Source organism: Erinaceus europaeus, chromosome 7 (genome assembly GCF_950295315.1).
Source record: "Erinaceus europaeus chromosome 7, mEriEur2.1, whole genome shotgun sequence".
Taxonomy (NCBI): domain Eukaryota; kingdom Metazoa; phylum Chordata; class Mammalia; order Eulipotyphla; family Erinaceidae; genus Erinaceus; species Erinaceus europaeus.
In genome coordinates this window covers 99443815-99465502 of record NC_080168.1, presented here as the reverse complement: position 1 = coordinate 99465502, position 21688 = coordinate 99443815, and the positions used below count along the sequence as shown (strand labels likewise).

General features: G+C 40.7%; 1 protein-coding gene across 3 annotated transcripts in view; it reads left to right on the top strand.

The window, feature by feature from the left end:
• MSRB3 (methionine sulfoxide reductase B3) overlaps nt 1-21688 on the top strand; it is a 187869-nt gene that overhangs the window by 18736 nt on the left and 147445 nt on the right. For 2 of the 3 annotated variants that reach the window (XM_007516857.3, XM_060194989.1), the window contains exon 2: nt 21363-21489. In XM_007516857.3, the coding sequence (XP_007516919.1) occupies nt 21414-21489 (76 nt within the window). In that variant the 5' untranslated portion in view covers nt 21363-21413. Of the gene's footprint in view, nt 1-18235; nt 18400-21362; nt 21490-21688 lie in introns of all 3 variants that reach the window. The other variant, XM_060194988.1, reaches the window with a different exon arrangement.

The window sequence follows — 21688 nt, the reverse complement described above, 5'->3', positions numbered from 1 at the left end:
GGAGGTTTATTACATCCCCGGTTATTTAGGTACATAAAAACCGTAGCAGCAAAATAGGAGAAGGGGCAAAGATCGACTAGTCATGATGGCGGGGAGTCATGAGTCTTTAAGCTAGTTACCAACATCTGAGTACACATGTTCCCGGAAGGAAGTGGCATGGCAGTCGGGAGAAGGCAAGCAGGCAAGGGCAGGAGGAACAGAGAGAGCAATTTCCGCCAGACGCTCTCCTAAATAAATTCCTGTAAACACACAATCCCTTGTGGGTTTGCTTAAGTCTGTTGTTTGCTCTACAGGCTCATGGCCGTATGCTAATTACATTAATGTCCCAACATTATTGATGTTTACATACAGTTTTGTAGCACGGTCAAATCTTTGTCCTATAAAGTTTGTCTTTTTAAAGCCAATCAGAATTGTTATGACTGTGTACATAGTGTCTTCTGATATGACTGTGTACATAGTGTTTACTTTCAGGTCAAAATAATGAGCTATTTACTGTATTTTTTTTTTTTTCATTAGGTCATAGATTTTTCTAGCTCCATGTCAAATGGATTTTTCCCCCTTATATTTAAAGACTTACTAAAATCAGGGCACTGTGTTTATTTTTATTTTTTCAAACACCCTTTTGGAGAAATAGTGGTTTACAGGACAGTTGTTGACTCATGGATACAGTCTCTCCTCATGGTAGATATCTGTACATCACATGCACCACCCACTCAAGTCTCCCTTCACCATAGTGTTGATGCTTTCTCCTTCCTCTTCCCCCAAACTCCTTTATTTTGCTGTAGTACACACCATACCCAGTTCAGGTTTCACCTTGTAGTCTTTTTTTTTTTTTTTCCCCCTCTTAGTTTCCACATATAAGTGATATCAGTTAGTATACCTTTTGCTCCTTCTGGCTTAACGTGATTTTTTTCAGATTCTGTCCCCAAATTCCTAGGGTTTAAAACACTTAATGTTGGGGGCTAGATGGTAGTGCAGCAGGTTGGGTGTACATGGTGCGAGTACGGGGATCTGGGTTTGAGTCCCCTGGCTCCCCACTTGTAGGTGTCTTTCTTTTCCCCTTTTTGTCTTCCCCTCCTCTAGATTTCTCTCTGTCCTATCCAACAATAACAACATGAACAATAGTAACAACAATAAGGGCAACAAAATGGGGAAAAAATGGCCTCTAGGAGCAGTGGATTCATAGTGTAGGCACCCTGTCTCAGCGATAGCCCTGGAGGCAAAAACAAACAACCACCCCCAACAAAAAAAAAACACTGAATGTTTATTTCTTGCTTGTATTCTATGTTTGCTGTGACCCAGTGTTAGTGTTTTTCCACGTCTCCTTAGTCTAGAACTTTGCTGGCCACTGTTGGAGAGGGAAAAGAATTTCTGGAGAGTTTTACACTAACAAGTACTGTGGCTTAGCAGTGACATACATGATCATTTATGTTCATGAATTATTGCTCATGGCCTGGGAGATAGTTCACCAAGTAGAGCACAAACCCTGCTGTGCATGAGGCACTGGGATCCAGCCTTGAACCATTATAGGAGCACCATGGGTGGCAATAGGAGAACTCCCTGGACTGTGAGGGTGCTGAGGTGGCTTTCCTTTCTCTCTCTTTTTAAAAATATTTTATTTGTTTTTAATGAAAGAGTGATACAGAAAGATATACACAGGGCTGTGTGGTGGCGCATCTGGTTGAGTGCACGTATTACAGAAAGATATACACAAAGAGCTACCAGAGCACTGCTCAGCTCTAGCTTATGGTGGTGCTGGGGATTGAACCTGGGACTTTGGAGCCTCAGACATGAAAGTCTTTTGCATAACCATTGTGCTATCTCCCAACCCTGTTTCTTTTCTTTCTTTGTGCCTATCTCTCCTTCTTGCATTTTTCCAAAAAATAAAGAATAAAATATGGGTTTGGAGAGCCCAGTCCGGTGAATTGCAAGGTCCTGAGTTCATACCCTGCTGCTACCTTACAAAAAAATTATTGAATAGAACTAGTTACATGGTCCCACTAACCTGTAAGGGGCCCAGTAAGTCTATACCTACCATATGATTGGAACATAGAGAGCCAGAAATGTTGGGTGACTAGTATTAATGACTTCCACATATAGAAATTCCTACTTTAGGGAGTTGGGCGGTAGTGCAGCGGGTTAAACGCACATGGTACCAAGCCCAAGGACCGGCATAAGGATCCCGGTTCGAGCCCCTGGCTCCCCACCTGCAGGGGAGTGTTTCACAGGCAGTGAAGCAAATCTGCAGGTGTCTGTCTTTTTCTCCCCCTCTCAGTCTCCCCCCTCCATTTCTCTCTGTCCTATCCAACAACGAATGACAATAACAATAATAATAACCACAACAAGGCTACAACAACAAGGGCAACAAAAGGGGAAATTCCAGGATAGCCTGAAGGTGCTTCTTCCCGAGCACGTGCTCTCTGGGTTGGAGAGAACTTGACTGGCGCCAACCTAGGCTGCTGAGTGGGAGAGGGATCAGGAACTCATGTTGGTCGCAGGAGAGAGACTCTGGGACTCTGACCGGAAGGCAATCCAATGTGTGTTTAATCAGAAAAGAAGATTCTTTTATACATCCCAAGAAGGAAGTGGTAGGGTGTGACTAGGAGAGGGGGCGGAACAAAAAGAGAGTGCAAACCAGTGGGGATTAACTGGTGGAAAACAGGGTGTGACTAGGAAAGGGGGCCGAGTGAAAAGAGAGTTTGAACCAGTGGGATTAAACCAGTGCCCTGCAGGCAGGGTGGGTCTCAGGTAAAACAGTGATTATGTAAATAGACTATAGCCTTAAGCAATGGAGCAGGGGGGAGCTGGCGTACTGCCCAACAGGGAAAAAGAAGGAAAAAAAAGCTCTCTAGGAGCAGTGGATTCATAGTGCAGGCACTGAGCCCCAGCAATAACCCTGGAGGTAAAAAAAAAAAAAAGAAATCCCCACTTCAGGTTGATGTGATGGCTAAATGATATTATGATATATACACACACACAGTTACCTTGTCCAGGTCCTTAAGAATAACTATCATTAGTAACATTATCACAATTCTTCTTCTAGCATTTGCCCTTCTTCCGTAGCCAGTCAACAGTGTCAGGTTGAGCCTGATGTAAAGTTTCGAGACCTCCTTTGAATCTGGAGAGGTGGCAGTCGTTGACTATGTGGGTCATAGTCTGTCTGTAATAACATCTGCCTGATGCTGTATCGCCAATTGACCAATAAGAACGCGTTTGGCAAAGGACAGCCCCTCAACATTAAGTTGGAGGACGCAAAGAGCAGGACCAACAGCTTGAAAGCTGTCAGGAGCTGCTTGTTGCTGGCTTTGAAAGTGACTGGGATCCATGTGGATTCAGTCGGCTAGGAAGGATTGTCAGTTTCCCCAATGGATGGGTACTCACGGGATGCACCACGGGAAGGTCGATCCAATGCATCCCATTATCACAATAAGATGTACAGAAGAGAAAGATTTAAATAACATGTAAAAGTGGAACAAAAGAGTGTTTCTTCTTTTTTTTTTTTTTTTATAAAGATTTTATTTATTTATCAACGAAGAAGATAGGAGGAGAGAGAAAGAATCAGACATTACTCTGGCACATGTGTTGCCGGGGATTGAACTCAGGACCTCATGCCTGATAGTCCAGTGCTTTATCACTGCGCCACCTCCTGGACCATAGAGTGTTTTTTTTTAAATATTTATTTATTCCATTTTGTTGCCCTTGTTTTATTGTTTTAGTTATTATTGTTTCATTGTTGGATAGGGCAGAGAGAAATGGAGAGAGGAGGGGAAGACAGAGAGAGGGAGAGAAAGACCTGCAGACCTGCTTCACTGCTTGTGAAGCGACTCCCCTGCAGGTGGGGAGCTGGGGCTTGAACCGGGATCCTTACTCCAGTCCATGTGCTTTGCGCCACCTGCGCTTAACCCGCTGCGCTACAGCCCGACTCCCCAGTGTTTCTTTTTTAAAATACATTTTTTGAGGCCTGGTGGTGTCACACCTAGTTAAGTGCACACAGTGCTAAAGTGTATTTTTTGGCCACTAGGTTCTTACTGAGTTTCCATTCCTACATGACTCCATTGCTCCTAGTAGTTTCATTAATTTCAATTCTTTTTGGATAGGGACTAAGAGACAGAGATAAAGGTAAAAGGAGAGACACCACAGCACTATTCTTCTGTTCACAAACTTTTCTCTGTGCAGGTACTTCCATGTAGTGGCTGGGGGTTCCAACCCTGGTCTGTGCATGACAGAGTGTTACTTTGCTGACACCTATCCCCATAAAGATTCTTTAAGTGATATAAAACTTTCCTCCTAGTCCCCTAAAAGAGTTTTTCTTTAAGCAATGTAATGCTGTCACAATGTATATGTAAGTTAGAATATACTGTAAAAAAGTAAGCTGAAGATACCCATTAGGTATTAGAAAATGTGACATTGCATTAGATTTTTTTTTGTGTGTGTATTTTATTTATTTTTTATTGTTGTTGTAGTTATAGTTGTTGATGTCATCATTGTTGGATAGGACAGAGAGAAATGAAGAGAAGAGGGGAAGACAGAGAGGGGAGAGAAAGACAGACACCTGCAGACCTGCTTCACTGCCTGTGAAGTGACTTCTCCCCTGCAGGTGGGGAGCAGGGGGCTCAAACTGGGATCCTTCTGCCGGTCCTTGTGCTTTGCGCCACGTGCACTTTAGCTTAACCCGCTGCGCTACCACCTGACTCCCGCATTAGATCTTGGTTCAGTGTTGGAGCTAGCTCTTTGTGGTTATCTATTCTGAAATGATGGTTGAGGTTGTCAGAATCCATGAGATCTTAAGTAGTAAGAATGATGTACAGTTTTGAAGGAGTAGCTCTGGAATGTAATTGATGTTTGGAAGTTACAGAAGGTAATATTCCAAGAGATCGAGAAATGATTTCTGGTACAGGAAGAAGAAAATGGCATGGTGTTTCATAGAAAAGTAAAGGGAGGTATTAACAAATAATCTTGGAATATTGCATAGAGAAGGAGTAATTTAAGTGTTTGCGTGTCAGCTACTCCTCTAGTAGTGCTGTAGGGAAGCTATTGGAAGCCAGACCTTCCACCTTCTGCAACCACCCTGGGTCCATACTCCCAGAGGGAAAGAGAATAGGAAAGCTATCAGGGAAGGGGATGGGATACGGAGTTCTGGTGGTGGGAACTGTGTGGAGTTGTACCCCTCTTATCCTATGGTTTTGTCAGTTTCCTTTTTTAAAAATTTTTTATTTATTTCCCTTTTTTTGCCCTTGTTGTCTTTTTATTGTTGTTGTAGTTATTATTGTTGTTGTTATTGATGTCGTCATTGTTAAGTAGGACAGAGAGAAATGGAGAGAGAAGGGGAAGACAGAGAGAGGGGGAGAGAAAGATAGACACCCGCAGACCTGCTTCACCGCCCGTGAAGCGACTCCCCTGCCAGGTGGGGAGCCGGGGGCTCGAACCGGGATCCTTACGCCTTGCGCCACGTGCGCTTAACCCACTGCGCCACCGCCCTCCCCCCTCCCCCCAGTGTTTCCTTTTTATAAATAAATTTAAAAAAACAAAAACTCAGGGAAGCTCAGAGTGAAGCTTGACAAAGGAAACTTAACTAGTCAGTGTGAGAAAAGTGAACTCAAGTACTGGAAAAGCAGGCTCAAATTTTACTATGTAAATAGAACGTGAAGCTGTCAAAAACTGAAAGAAATTGAAGTAATTTTTACAGTAATTAAAAGAGTTTGTTTATATACCTTCTGCTTTTGGAAATTTTTAAAAATTAAAAAAAATTTAGGGATCTGGGTTGTAGCTTTTGGTAAAATGCATGCTTTGCATGAATAAAGGTGCTAGAAAGAAATCTAAAATATTGATGTGAACATGAATAAATCCCTGTATTTGACAAGATGCATTACAAAATAGGAATCCTGAAAAAAAGGACAGTATTTAATAGTCTAATCGGAAGATGGACTTTTGTTTGTTTGTATTTCAGTTAAGAATGTCAACACCCATGTTCACCGGGGAAGCAATTACAGAAGCCAGACCTTCAACCTTGTGCATCCCACAATGATCTTGGGTCCATACTCCCAGAGGGTTAAAGATAAGAAAGCTATCAGGAGAGGGGATGGGATATGGAGTTCTGGTGGTGGGAACTGTGTGAAGTTGTACCCCTCTTATCCTATGGTTCAATGTTTCCTTTTTATAAATAAAAAATTTTTAAAGCCAAAAAAAAAAAGAATGTTTTTGATAAAGTATTTTCATATTAGTTTTATTGTCCTGAGATTTGAGTTTGTATCTCTTTAACATTCTGTATGAAAAAATGGAAATACTTTATTTTTGCCTCCATGGTTATCACTGGGGCTCAGTGCCTGTACTATGTATCCACTGCTCCTGGAAGCCCTCTTTTTTCCATTGTTGTTGTTGTTGCTGTTGTTGTTGTTACTGCTGTTGTTGTTGGATAGGACAGAGAGAAATTGAGAGAGAAGGGGAAGATAGAGAAAAATAGACACCTGCAGACCTGCTTCACTGCTTGTGAAGCGACCCCCCTGCAGGTGTGGAGCCAGGGGCCCGAAACCCGGTACTTTGAACAGGCCCTTGCGCTTTGTTCTATGTGTGCTAAACCCGGTGTACCAACCCCCCACCCCAGTTTCATTTTTATGCATGTGGCTGTCCAATTTTCCCAGCACCATCTATTGAAGAGACTCTTCTTTACTCCACTGAATGGTTTTGGACCCTTTGTCATACATCAGGTGGTTGTATATGTGTGGGCTCACTTCTGGCTCTTGATTCTGCTCCATTGACCTAAGTGTCCATTTTTTTTCCAGTACCATGCTGTTTTAATTGATAATGCTTTGTAGTAAAAACTGAAGTTGGGGAGTGTAATACTCTCATATTTTTCCTTTTTTCTCAGAAGTGCTTTGGCAGTTTGTGACCTTTTGTAGTTCCGCACAAATATTTGGACAAGTTATTCAATTTGCTTAAAAAATGCCATTGGAATTTTGATGGGGATTGCCTTGAAATTGTAGATTGCTTTTGGTAGAATGGCCATTTTTATTTTATTTTATTTTATTTTATTTTTTTTTTCAGTTGATTATTTTTTATTAGTAAATCAGTTTCTACAAATACAGAGAAAACTATTGCTTTCCCATTTGGGCACAAAATGAAATCGAGGTCACAGATGCTGCAAGAAATTAATACTCAATTTTCTCATTAAACATTTATTGAGAATCTCTATCACATGAAAAAAGATTGGGCCAACTCAGAATTGCTGTGAAGACAAGGAGCTGTAATTTGTTATTAAAAAATAAAGACTTTTTGTAGCAAGAAGGTAGCTCAGCAGGCAGAGTTCAGGCCTTTCATGTGCTAGGTCCTGGGTTTGATTTCTGGCACTAAAAAAGAGCTCTCTTATAGGGAGTCGGGCGGTAGTACAGCAGGTTAAGCGCACGTAGCGCGAAGCGCAAGGACAGGTGTAAGGAATCTGGTTGGAGGCCCTGGGTCCCCACCTGCCCCGCAGGGGGTCGCTCCACAAGCGGTGAAGCAGGTCTGCAGGTGTCCTTCTCTCCCCATCTTCCCCTTCTCTCTCCATTTCTCCCTATCCCATCCAACAACTACACCAAAAACTACAACAATATCTACAACAAAAATAAATATTTTTAAAAAATATTAAAAATAAGATCTCTCCTATAATGTCTAGCTCCAACAAGCTTGACGACAGAGTCAAATTAATTTTCCTAAAACAATACTTTTTAAAAATTTCTTTTTATTTATTTTCCCTTTTGTTGCCCTTTTTTTTTTATTGTTGTAGTTATTATTGTTGTTGTCGTCATTGTTAGATAGGACAGATGTCGTCATTGTTAGATAGGACAGAGAGAAATGGAAAGAGATGGGGAAGACAGAGAGAGGAAGAGAAAGACACCTGCAGACCTGCTTCACCGCCCGCGAAGCGACTCCCCTGCAGGTAGGGAGCCGGAGGCTCGAACCAGGATCCTTTCACAGGTCCTTGCGCTTTGTGCCATGTGCGCCCAAACTCGCTGCGCTACCACCCCACTCCCAAAACAATATTTATTTTGTCACACCACTTACCCTGTTAAAAAAAAAAATACAAAACTCTTATAACTAGGTGAACTTTTGCACAGATTTTGAACTTTAAGGAAAAGGGAAAATAAATCACCTTTCTGGGCTTCATTTTAGCTTGTTATCTTTCTATTTAAAAAGGGAACAGGCAGGCAGGAGAGATAGCATAGTAGTGATGCAAAAAGACTTTCTTCCTTTGTGCTCCAAGGTCATAGCTTCAGTCCCCAGCACCACCAGAATCCAGGGCTGAGCAGAGATCACATGTTGTGTTCAAAAACTTTAGCTGGATCAGTTAAAATTCTTGATCCCAGAGGGGCGACAGGATGGAAACCACTTTGGTGTCTGTGTAGCACCATTCTTATCCTTATACAGGATATAGAATGCCTCCAAGTCACATTCATCCCAGTCAGTACCTTTAGCACAGGACGTCGCTCTGGCGGGAATCGCACTGGACAGAGCGCCCCTCTCAGCGGCGGGCCAGAGGCTACCAGAGAGAAGCTGGGGGTGGGGGTGCAGAGAGAGATGGGGGTGCCAGGAGAGCAAAGGACCAATCTCTGAATGCGGGGCGCGCACGGGGAACCACAAGGCGGCAGCACCGGAGCACCTGCGTCCTCCCCGGCCGCGGGCAGCCCCGGAAAAAGCTTTATTTTATTTTTTTTTTATGATATATGAACTTCAAGGAAGAATTGGGAATGATTGGTCAAATTATAAGAAAAAGGGTAGCAAAGTCTGATTGGAATGAATGTGCAGATTCTCTTTTTTTTTTTAGTGATTTATTATTGATTTACAGAATTATGAGATATCAGGGATATGATTCCACCCTGTTTCCACCACCAGAGTGCTGTGCCCATTCCCTCCACTGGAAGCTGCAGTAGTTCTCCCAAGATCACAGATACGGGTTGATATATATATCCACTTAGTTTATGGTCCTGAGAATGGCCACTTTAATAATGCTTATTCTTTCAATCCAGAAACAAGGAATGCTCTTCCTTTTTTTTAAAAATATTTATTTTATTTATTTATTCCCTTTTGTTGCCCTTGTTGTTTTTTTGTTGTAGTTATTATTGTTGTTGTTGTTGTTGGATAGGACTGAGAGAAATGGAGAGAGGAGGGGAAGACAGAGAGGAGGAGAGAAAGACACCTGCAGACCTGCTTCACCGCCTGTGAAGCGACTCCCCTGCCGGTGGGGAGCCGGGGTTCGAACCGGATCCTTATGCCAGTCCTTGTGCTTTGCGCCACCTGCGCTTAACCCGCTGCGCTACAGCCCGACTCCCTGCTCTTCCATTTCTATGTCTCCTCTATTTCTTTGATCAATGTCCTATATTTTTTATTCTTATAAAGGTCCTTCACCTCTTTTGTGAGATTTACCCCAAGTCATTTTATCTTTTTGGGCTCAATTGTAAATGGAATTGAGTCTTTTATATCTCTTTACCTTGATTCCTTGTTTGTATACAGAAATATCACAGATTTATGAGTACTGATTTTGTATTCAGCTGCTTTGCTGAACTTATTAATTTTTTCCAGTAAGTCTTTTTTTGTGGTTTTTGGGGTTCTCTCCATATAATATCATGTCATCAGCAAATAGTGATTGTTTGGTTTTTTCTTTTCCAATTTGTGTGCCTTTGATATCTATTTCTTGTCTGATTGCAGTGGTGAGGACCTCAATTTACAGTGGAGATAGTGGACATCCTTTTCAGGTTCCTGATTTTAAGAGAAAGCTTTCAGCTTTCCCCATTGAGAATGATGTTAACTGTGGGTTTGTTGTAAATGGCTTCTATTATGTTGAGGATTGGTCATTCTATTCCCAGTTTCTGGAGGGTCTTTATCATAAATGAGTGTTGGCTCTTAACGAATGACTTTTTGGCATCAATGGATATGACCATGTTGTTTCTTTTTATTAATATGATAAATTACATTGATTTGTGGGTGTTCCATAGGGATGAATCCCACTTGGTCTTAATGAATTATTCTCTTAATATGTTGTTGGATTTGATTTGCCAAGATCTTGTTCAGGATCTTTGCATCAGTGTTCATCAGAGATATAGGTCTATAATTTTCTTTTCTGGTAGAGCCCTTTCCTTCTTAGGGATCAAAGTGATGTTCACCTGATAGAACATGTTTGGTAGTATTTGTCCTTCTACAATTTTATGGGATAGTTTGAGGATAATAGGTGTTTGTTCTTTGAAAGCCTTATAGAATTTGTTAGTAAAGCCATCTGGGCCTTCTTGGGAAGATTTTTGATGATTGATTTAATTTCTAAACAAGTGATTGGCTTGTTTAAGCTACCTACTTCCTCCTGTGTTAGGCTCAGCAAGTGGTATGATTCTAGGAATGTATCCATTTCATCTAGGTTGTCAACTTATTCCCATAGAGATGTTCATAATAATCACGTATGATTCTTTGTATCTCTCCATCTTCAGTTGTAATTTCATCTCTCTTTTCTGATTTTTTTCATAGCTTCCTCTCTTTCTTTTTTTTGTGAGTCTGAGTTTATATATTTTATTTATCATTTCAAAGAACCAGATATTAGTTTCAGTAACCCTTTGAGTCTATGAATATGATTTTAAATACTATGTAATAAATTGTGTCTACATGTGAAATATCTACATAACACATTAAACAAGTATTGTCCAAATGAACTGTGCATGATGTCACAAAATTATGCAAAGTTACAAGGTCCATTCAAACTACAAGATAGGCTAGTGAGTTAATTTTTTATTGAAGAAACAGTGGTTTATAATGTTATGTACATTTTCAAGTATATAGCATTATAAAACAACATGTATTTCCTATATTATGATTATCATACATCTAGTTTCCTACCTTTAACATCCAATTGACTTCTTTTTTTGAAGACCCCATTGCACCCTTAAAATAAAAGATGGTGTCAGAGTTGAGACTAGGGCTAGAAAGCTGGATTAGGGCAGAGAGTAGCTCAAAAACATGAAGAAAATGTGTATGTACAATTAACTGTGTACCACATTGATCTGACCCAAGGCCCATATATATTCACATTTAGTACAGGAGCCTATGTAACCTCTGAGTCCCTGTCAGTCTGACCTTGCAGTCCATGGTCACAGCTAGGAGCCTTCTAGGCTGCACTCACTTTAGGACTAGTCTTCCTTGCAGGGTAGTGTAGGATGGCCCAGCCTCCTTCAGAGAGTGGGGCAGTCTCTACTATTGTAGCTTTATGATGGAGAGGCCCACAAGAGGGCTTATGATCATGTTCCTGGTGGAAGTGACCAGTGATGGTGGAGAGAGTTTGGTCCAGAGGGGGAGAAATGATAAGGGATCTGAACTCCAATTCCATCAAGACCATGAGAGAAGAGGAAAAAAAGGAAGGGCATTCTGAAGTAGCATAAGTGTAGGTGTGACTTAGAAGAGAAGGCAGGACCATAGAAAAAAATGGGCAAATATACATAAACATAGTTAGTAATAGGAATATCTGTTACCCATATCTGTGACCTTGAGAGAACTAGAACAGTTTCCAATGGAGGAAATGGAGACACAGAACTCTGGAGGTGGGAACCATATGGAATTATACCCCTGCCATCTCATATTTTGTAAATCAATATTAAATCACTAATAAAATTTAAAAAATATATTTATTGGGGGAGTCGGTGGTAGTGCAGCAGGTTAAGTGCACATGGCGCAAAGCACAAGTGGTGAAGCAGGTCTGCAGGTGTCTGTCTTTGTCTGCCCCTCTCTGTCTTCCCCTCCTCTCTCCATTTCTGTCTGTCCTATCCAACAACAACAACAATAATAACCACAACAATAAAAAAACAACAAGGGGGAGTCCGGTGGTAGCACAACGGGTTAAGCACATGTGGAGCAAAGCGCAAGGACTGGTCTAAGGATGCCGGTTCAAGTCCCTGGCTCCCCACCTGCAGGGGAGTCTTCACAGGTGGTAAAGCAGGTCTGCAGGTGTCTGTCTTTCTCTCCCCCTCTCTGTTCTCCCCTCCTCTCTCCATTTCTCTCTGTCTTATTCGACAATGATGACATCAATAACAACAATAATAACTACAACAATAAAAAACAAGGGCAACAAAAGGGGGATAAATAAAATAAAGAATATAAAAAAAACAAGTGCAACAAAAGGGAATAAATAAATATTTAAAAAAAATATATATGTTTATTGGGTAGAAAAAGAGAGCAGTCCATAGGGAAGAGGGAGAGAGGGAGAGTGAGGCTCCAGGTCCCAGGTCCAGTCCTTTGCACCATTATAAGCCAGAGCTAAGTAGTGCTCTTGTAATAATATAGAAATAAATAATTTTTGTTGAGGAAATGTTTTGTGATGTTGTTGTCACTAGGGTACAGTTTCACATATCTCCCAAATAAGTGTCTGCACACCTTGCCCATTACCAAAGTGCTATCACTCTCCACCAGCAGGCACTGTGCTCCCACCCCCCCTTTAATCTCTCTCCCCAATTTGAATATTTAGAATTGCTGAAGTAGACTATGGATTATTAATGTATTGATAGATTTCCCTGTTTCATTTCTTTTTGAAAATATTTATTTATTCATGTATTATTGGATAGAGACGGAGAAATAGAGAGGGGAGGTGGAGGTAGACAGAGACACCTGCAGCCCTGCGTCATCACTCATGAAGCTTTTCCCTGCAGGTGTGGACCAGGGGCTTAAATCTGGGTCCTTGTACACTGTAATGTGTGGATTTAACCAGTTGCACCACCGCTTGGCTCCCCTGTTCTATTTCTTTAGTCCCGTTCTAAATAAAATGAGTAAAATAATCCAGAATGGGTCCCTCCCCTTCTTGCTTATTTCTTTTAATGTGATCCACTGCAGTTCCACTCATGTTGTTGTAAAACACAAAATCTCATCTTCTCTTACAGCTGAGTCACATCCAATTGTATGTATATCACAGAGAGAACAATGTTTTAAAAAGATTTATTTATTTACTTAGAACAAGAACCATAGCATCACTCTGGCATGTGCAGTACTAGGGATTGCGCTTATGACCTCATGCTTGAGAGTCCAATGTTTTTTACACTGTACAACCTCCTGGGCCATCAAGAACATTCTTTTTTCTTTTTTTTTTTCTCTCTCTTATTTTATTAGTGACTTAATATTGATTTACAAAATTGTAAGATAGTAGGGTCTTTATAGTAGATGTCTAGACTAGTTCTTAAATGCTGGCCCATAATAATTTTTTTCTATTCATAATGAAATGAGAAAAACAGTAACAATAAAAAAAATGCCCCCCCCCCATGTATACTCTTTGTAGTTAAAAGAATGTTCTTTATCTTGTGATTGTGTCATCAGGGTCCAAGTCTTTTTGGTTTAGTCATGATAAATTTCAAACTTGTCAAGTCTTATTAGGTCCTTGAAGTGTTTTTTTTTTTTTTTTGGGGGGGGGGCGAGGGGGGGTGGGTAGGGACATTTTACTAGCTTTGATATGTCTGCATAACTGGGCACACCACCACCCTGCCCCATTTCACTAGGTTTGAGAACTGACTAATGCAGACATGTCTTTGGCATTTACTGGAAAGGGATTTGACCTTTAGATTTGACACTTTAAACCCACTAGAATGATCAGCTCCTTTCTTCTGAGCTAGTTAGCTTTGTGGGTTTTTGGGACTCCTTGTTTGTATTATCTCTTTGGCAGCTCACTGTTTAACTTAAAGGGAAAGTGTAAATAAAAAACAAACTTGGGACAGGGCAGTGATGCACCTGGTTAAGTGCATGTAGTTACCATGTGAAAGGACCCAGGTTTGAGCCCCTGCTCCCCAGCTGCAGGGGGATGCTTCACAAGTGATAAAGCAAATCTGCAAGTGTATATCTTCGTCTCTCCCTAGTGCCCCTCCTCTCTCAATTTCTCTGTGTCCTATCCAAGTGGCCACTGAGAACATTGGATTCATTGTGCCAGCACCAAGCCACAGTGATAATACCTGGTCAAAATAAAAATAAAATAAAATAAAATAATGTAATATAAACTCAAACCCCCAAACTAGCAAACTGCCTTTAGTAGAATTTTATAAAAGTGAGATTTTAGTAGATGTCAGAGTTCTGGGAAGAGAAGGGTTTATTTTATTTTATTTTATTTTATTTTATTTTATTTCCTCCAGGGTTATCTCTGGGGCTCGGTACCAGCACTACAAATCCACTGCTTCTGGAGGCCATTTTTAAAATTTTTAATTTAATTGGTAAGACAGAAATTGAGAGAGGAGGGGGAGACAGAGAGGGAGAGAAAAAAGATAGGTGCGGAACTGGGGGCTCAAACCCAGATCCTTGCATGTGTTCTTGTGCTTAGTATTATGTGATCTTAACTGGATGTGCTGCCACGTGACCCCCAGGTAGATATTTTTAAGGAAATTAAGACATTTAAATTTTCTCTGGATCTTTAAGACTGCAGTTTCCCACTTCTTCATAGGAACTTCTAGCATCTGTTCAACCAACAGATTAAAATATATTTACACAGAGGGAAATATGCACAGAGAGATAACCAGAGCACTGCTCAGCTCTAGCTTATAGTGGTGCTAGGGATTGAACCTGAGACCTCAAAGCCTTAAGCATGAAAAGTCTCTTGTATAACCATTATGCTATTTCTGCAGTCCAGTCAACCAGCACGTTTTAGTTTTCATAGATAACAAAGTGGGAAATGATAATCCTAAAATAATTCCATAGAATCAGCTATAGTCATTATTCCACTCTAAGTGAGTAGTTTTTATGTGCTTAGGATACAAAGAGGAAGACGCCATCCTTATGTTTAAGAGGTTTATAATCTAGAAGAGGGAGATAGAGATGCAAGCAAGTTAGTGCTCTGATAATTATTTTCCATTTTTATTAGGGGGTTAATGTACAGTACAGTTGTCTACAATGGGGACAGTTTTCCAGATCCACATAACAGGTGTCTGCAAAATTCTCTCACTCCCAAACTAAGACCCCAAAATCCCCCCCAAGTCTCCCTCTCCCAGTCCTTCCCTGAGTCCCTTGCTTTGCTGCAGTCCACCATCCCTAGTCCAAGATTCACCCCATGTTCTCCCTTTTTTAACCTTGTCTCTTGAATTCAGCCTACATGTGAGGTCAACCAATACTAATCCCTCTCTTCCTCACTCATCCCACTCAACACTTTTTCTGCAGGTTTCATCCAAGGTGTGGCAGAGATTAGAATTTTAGAGTTTCTGGTTTAATACCTAGGTCTTTGATAGTTGGCCTTAGTTCACAAACACTAGTCTTACCCTGTCCATTTTGCCATTTTGCCCTCCCTTTTTCTGTGTATCTGCTTTTTCTTTTTCTATTGTGTTACTGGTTCAATTCTGTTGATACCAAAGATCATTTCATTTAGAGTTGGAGTTCCTTTTTTTGTTTTTTTCCCTCCAGGCTTATTGCTGGGGGCTTGGTGTTTAAACTACGAATCCACTGATCCTGGAGAATATTGCCTTTCTTGTTGTTGTTGGATAGGACAGAGAGAAATGGCGTGAGGAGGGGAAGACAGAGAGGGAGAAAGATAGACACCTGCAGACCTGCTTCACTGCTTGTGAAGCAAACCCCCTTGCAGGTGGGGAGCCAGTGCTCAAACCTGAATCCTTGTACAGGTCCCCCCTGCACTTTGTGCCACGTGTGCTTAACCCACTGAGCTATTGCCCTTCCCCCTCCCTTTTTTCCTTTTTTTTTTTTTAAATGTAAGACTTCTTTTAGTAATTATTGCCAGGCAGGATTGTTGGTAGTAAATTTTTTCAGTTTCTGTGTATTAGGAAAGATTTTAGTTTTTCTTCATATTCAAAGGATAATTTGGCAGGATAGAGTATTCATGGCTGGCATTTTTTAATCTTTAAATACTATGAATATTTCATTCCACTCCCTTCTTGCCTGTAGGATTTGTGATGAGAAATTTGCCTGATGGTTCTACCTTTGTATGTCAGGTTCTTCCTTTCCCTAGCAGTCTGAAATACTTTGTCCTTGTCCTTGCTTTTGAATAGAACAGCAAAGCATGGCTTCTTCTTTTCAGCTAGCAGGTGGCACTGTGACTATGTTTCTGTGTCAGGCAGGCTGCTCAATTTCCAATCCCTTCTCAGACCCAGCCTGTATTTTGCTCTGTGTCTGTACCAAAACGGCCCTGGCTGCTGACTGCTGACTCCTAGTTCAAGCTCTTTTTGCCTTGAAAGTGTCCCAGCCTATATACCACGCATGCCTGCACACACTTGTGGCTCAGTGGATTTCTTCAAACCTTGTGAGATTCTGAGTGTTTTATGTTGCTTTATCCAGTTGTCCACAGATACAATCTTTTGGCTGTTGCTAGTCCTTGTCCACGCCTGCCCCTAGAAGTTTTTTTTTTTTTTTTTTTTTAAGAGAATTTGACAGCATGTTTGGCACTACAGGGGATACCAAAATTGACTGGATTATTTCACATAATATAAAAACTGCCAAATTGAAACTTGAAGTTTCAGGAGAATCACCACTGGATTGTTTGATTCTTGAAGGTGAAAAAGAAAAAGGAGGATGCTGGCGATGTAGCTAGCTGAAAATCAAATGTAGAACTTTGATTTTTGACTTTTCCCACCCTTCACCTACCTCCCTGCCTGCCCCTTCTTTCTCTTTCCTCCTCCCTCCCTCCCTTCCTTTTGTTCTTTCTTTCCTTTCTCCTTCCTTTTTTCCTTTCTCAAAAATTTTAAAAGTTATCTTTACTTATTTATTGGATACAGACAACGAGAAATCAAGAGGGAAGGGGGTGGTAGAGGGGAGAGAGAAAGAGACACCTGCAGCCCCGCTTCACCACTTGCAAAGCTCTCCCCACTGTAACATGTGCACTCAGCCAGGTGTGCCGCCACCACCCCCTCCTTCTTCCCTCCCTCCCTCTCTTACTCTCTTCCTTCCTCTTTCTTTTCTTCTTTCTTTCTTTCTTTCTTTCTTTCTTTCTTTCTTTCTTTCTCTCTTTCTCTCTTTCTCTCTTTCTCTCTCTCTCTCTTTCTCTCCCTCTTTCTTTCTTCCTTTTTTTCTTTCTTTCTTTCTTTCTTCACCAGGGTTAAGAATCATGTCTGACAAATCCACTGCTGCTGGTGGCTATTTTTTCTTTGATAGAATAGAGAAGAATTAAGAAGAAGGGGGACAGAGAGAGAGAGAGTGACAGAGAGATGGACCTGCAGCACTGCTTTACTGCTTGTGACGCTTCCCCTTACAGGTGGAGACTGGGGTTTTGAACCCAAGCCCTTGTGCTCAACCAATGTACCACTGCCCATTCCAGACTTTTTACTTTCTTAACTTCCCAGTTTTTCTAGTTGGTGTCAATGGAAATAAATTTCAAATCATCTTTATTTAATTGAATACTAGATGTCTATTTCCAGTCACATTATCCTTCAATAGTAGGGAAACATAGAATCAGAGTATTTAGAGTGTGTTTGATAAGTCTCATGCTTTTTCTTCCCCAGTTCTAATGGGCAAGAGCATTGGCACTGGAGCTACATGGTCTGACTTCAAGTCTATTAAATAATTCAGTGCAGTTCTTTATGGACCCTGCTTCTTACTAGCTGTACAATCTTGGGCAAACTCCTATGCCTCAGTCTCTACGTGGAAAATGATAACATATGCTTCATAAGGTCATGAAGACTAAAAGAGATAATAAATGCGAGTTATTTATAAGAGTACCTAGCAGGTAAAATCATCAGGGAAATCATCAACTGTTAAATTAGGATTTGTTTACTCTGCTACTTTATTTCATTAATGAGAGGGATTGGGGGGGGAGACAGAGAGAGAGAGAGAGAGAGAGAGAGAGAGAGAGAGAGAACAAGACATTACTCTGGTACATGTACTGCCAAGGATTGAACTCAGACCTCATACTTGAGAGTCCAATCAATGCTTTATCCACTGCACCACCTCCTGGACCACACTACTTTGTAAGCATTAAATTAATTACAGATGTACCAAGTCCTGATACATTAAAAGAATTCTTTGTAAGATTTAAAAACGAAAACTATTCTAACAAATCATGCTTCTTTTGACTCCTCAGTGTAAAAATATGTGACCAGTCTTAATAAGTTTATTTGCTAATACAGCACTTCCTGGGGTTGCTTTTAAAGAAAATTGGGCAGAACCAACTTGCCACTAGATGGAGCTCTAGCTATTTGGGTAGAAATAAAGACAACACAGTCGAGAAACATTAAATCCCATACTTACATCCCGCTGGAGGGCCCAGGTATTTGAGGCTCTCAGCTCTAATTGTAGAATGCATCTTTGTTCTTTGCCTGACCTGCAGAGTGACATCACTCCCTTTCTTCCTGTGCACTGGCTTTGACACAAGCCAGACGGCTGTGGCCGTCGGTAGGAGCCCAGGCTGCCTGGTACAACAGTTGATGAAACAGAATAGGAAGACGTTTTCTGGTCAGCTGCAGGAGCACAATGTGCCTGAAGCTTTGCTAAGTAATTACCTTTACCCTGCACACTTCATTCCTCACACAAAGAAGGTCACAAGGAAAAAACCACATTTTTAGTTATAGTGTTGTGAGGTACAGACCTTTGATCTTTTATTACTCAGTAGTCTGCTCTGAAGGAATGCTCTTTCCCTTGCTCTGCAGTCACTCGTGAAAATGACATGTTTATTTATGTTGAATGGTTCAGCTATGCATTGTGATACTTACCTTCCTTTCCCTCCCCTTTGTCTCAGTTTAGTAACACAAGAAGTGGTTTAGTTTTGTAGTGAGTTTAGTTTGGAGAAGTCAGAGTTCAGTCATGTTAATACAAGCAGGTTTCTGTCAGATATACCCCAGAGTGATTTGATAAAATATACTACTGTTTATTGTGTGTTTGTGCTTCAAGGAGGTCAAAGAGACCAGAAACAGACTTTTATTTTGAGGGAGATGAGAGCCAGCCAGGAAATGAACACGACATTAATTTTATATCCATTTTGTACATTTATTGGCTAAGGTCATTTATGATGCTAATTTCAAATAAAATACTAAAAGTTAGTAGTCTAGTATTTTCCATCTTCATTTGGAGTCAATTTTACCAACTGAAGGCTTATTGTAATTTTTAAAATGAATCAAACTAACCTTTTCTCTCAGGTTCCATATTCATATGATTTTTAGATTCATGCACTTGATTCATTGTCAAAAGCTTTAAAATGTGTTTTTATCTTTTTAAGGCTAACTTATCAATACTTGGTCATAGAATTGGTATAGAAATTATAAATATCACATATAAACACACACACACACACACACACACACACACACACACACACACACACACCCCACCAAAATAAGTTCTGTGATTTAAACTTAACACTTTCTGAAGTGCAGTTCTATTGTCTTTAAAATACTTGGTTTTCTATTTTAATAAAGTGAAACTCTAGCAAACGAAATATCCTAATCTTACAAAGTTTTGTAGTCTTCTCCAGTGATGAAGATTTGCGAATAATTGCTGAAAGAGAGCATTGTGGTATAAAGAAAGAACAGGGTTTTATGGTGCTTAGGAGACAGCATAATGGTTATACAAAAAACTTTCATGCCTGAGGCTCCAAGGTCCCAGGTTCAATCCCCAGTACCCACCATCATCCAGAGTTAAGCGGTGCTCTGACCTCTCTGTTTCTCTGTCTGTATCTTTCTCTCTCAGTCACTACAAATAAATAAATGATATGCAAAGAGCAAGGGCTTTGCAGTCATATGTAAATTTTCTAATTCTTTTCCCATTGATTCTTTGCATTGTGCCCTATGATCTTTATGCCTTGATTTCCTCACATATGGATAGGGAATAGAACCCACCATCTAGGTTTTATTATAAGACTTAACCTGTACATTGTGTATACTAGACCTCAGACTTTCTGTCATGTGATACAAACTCAATAAGTTTTACAGTAGATTCATTCATTCATTCCTTTATTGTTTGAGGGTGAGAAACAGTGGGGGGGGGGCACTATGGTACTGCCCCATGACCCAGGGAGCTTCTCTAAGTGCTGTGGTGTTCTCATGTGATACTTTGAACCTTGGTCTCCTGCATGATAAGCCGGGTGCTCTGCTGGGTGAGTTAATGCCTGATCCTTAATAGTTTATTTTATTTTATTATTTTGATGAGAGCACTACTCACCTCTGGCTTATGGTGGTGTTAGGGACTGAACCTGGCACCTCAGAGCCTCAGATATAAAAATCTGGTGTGTAAATCCCCATGCTATCTAACCAGCCCACTCTTTTTTTAAAAAATTTTTTTATTTTGTTTATTTTTTAAGATTTTTTATTTATAAAAAGGAAACATTGACTAAACCATAGGATAAGAGGGATACAACTCCACACAGTTTCCACCACCAGAACTCCATATTCCATCCCCTCCCCTGATAGCTTTCCTATTCTTTTTTTTAAATTTTTTTTTTTATTTAAGAAAGGATTAATTAACAAAACCATAGGGTAGGGGAGGTACAACTCCACACAATTCCCACCGCCTAATCTCCATATCCCACCCCCTCCCCCGATAGCTTTCCCATTCTCTATCCCTCTGGGAGCATGGACCCAGGGTCATTGAGGGTTGCAGAAGGTAGAAGGTCTGGCGTCTGTAATTGCTTCCCCGCTGAACATGGGCGTTGACTGGTCGGTCCATACTCCCAGTCTGCCTCTCTCTTTCCCTAGTAGGGTGTGTCTCTGGGGAAACTGAGCTCCAGGACACATTGGTGGGGTCTTCAATCCAGGGAAGCCTGGCCAGCATCCTGATGGCATCTGGAACCTGGTGATTGAAAAGAGAGTTAACATACGAAGCCAAACAAATTGTTGAGCAATCATGGACCCAAAGCTTGGAATAGTGGAAAGGAAGTGTTAGGGGGGTACTCACTGCAAACTCTAGTGTACTTCTGCTTTCAGGTATATATTTTGCAGTAGTTTATGGATACGTGTGAACATAAGCTCTCTCTCACAGAAACTGGTGTATATCTAGGTTTTGGGACTTTGTTAGAAAGTGAACCACCTGAGATGAAATTAGAGTGTACTATAAAAGGAAAGGTCTCACCCGAGTAATGAAGCTGAAGGGTTGTCATTCTACACGTGAAGTCTCTGGACACAGTCTGAGGTGAAGCATGTTGAGGTGGCAATCGTTGCGTTGGTTAGGTTGTGATCGGTGGATGCAATATTATTTGGTATGGATTGGGAGACCAGCCCACTCTTAACAGCTTTAAACTTCACCCTTTTTCTCAGTCTTTTGTGAAATGTCTCCATAAATTGCGTCATTATTATTTATGTATACTTTATTAGTAATATACATATATACACTCACCTTTGGAAAATAGCTATTTGAAATTAACACAGTTTGCTTACACATAGAACTGTAGCCGTAACTATGCAATGAATGAGTTTAACATTTGTGATGTTTTAATTCATGTTTGTTTTCTTTTTTCTCCTCCCCAGCTCTTACCCCTGTTCTTTGCCTCTCGTTTTGTTGGTGAAGATATCACAGTGATGTCTGCATTCAACCTGCTGCACTTGGTGACAAAGAGCCAGCCAGTAGCCCTTCGAGCCTGCGGGCTCCCCTCAGGTTGTTGCTTCCTATGTGTACATACTAAGGGCTCTGGTTGAAGTGGGTGTTTCTGCTGCAGGAAATGATATGATATGCCATAGAGAATACTTGGCTAAGTTTTACTTTTATTTGAATCCGAATTTGAAGATGGAAATAGGTTATGAATCACGACTCAGCTTTGAGGAATGTTGTCTACTTTCCTTGTTCAACATTAATA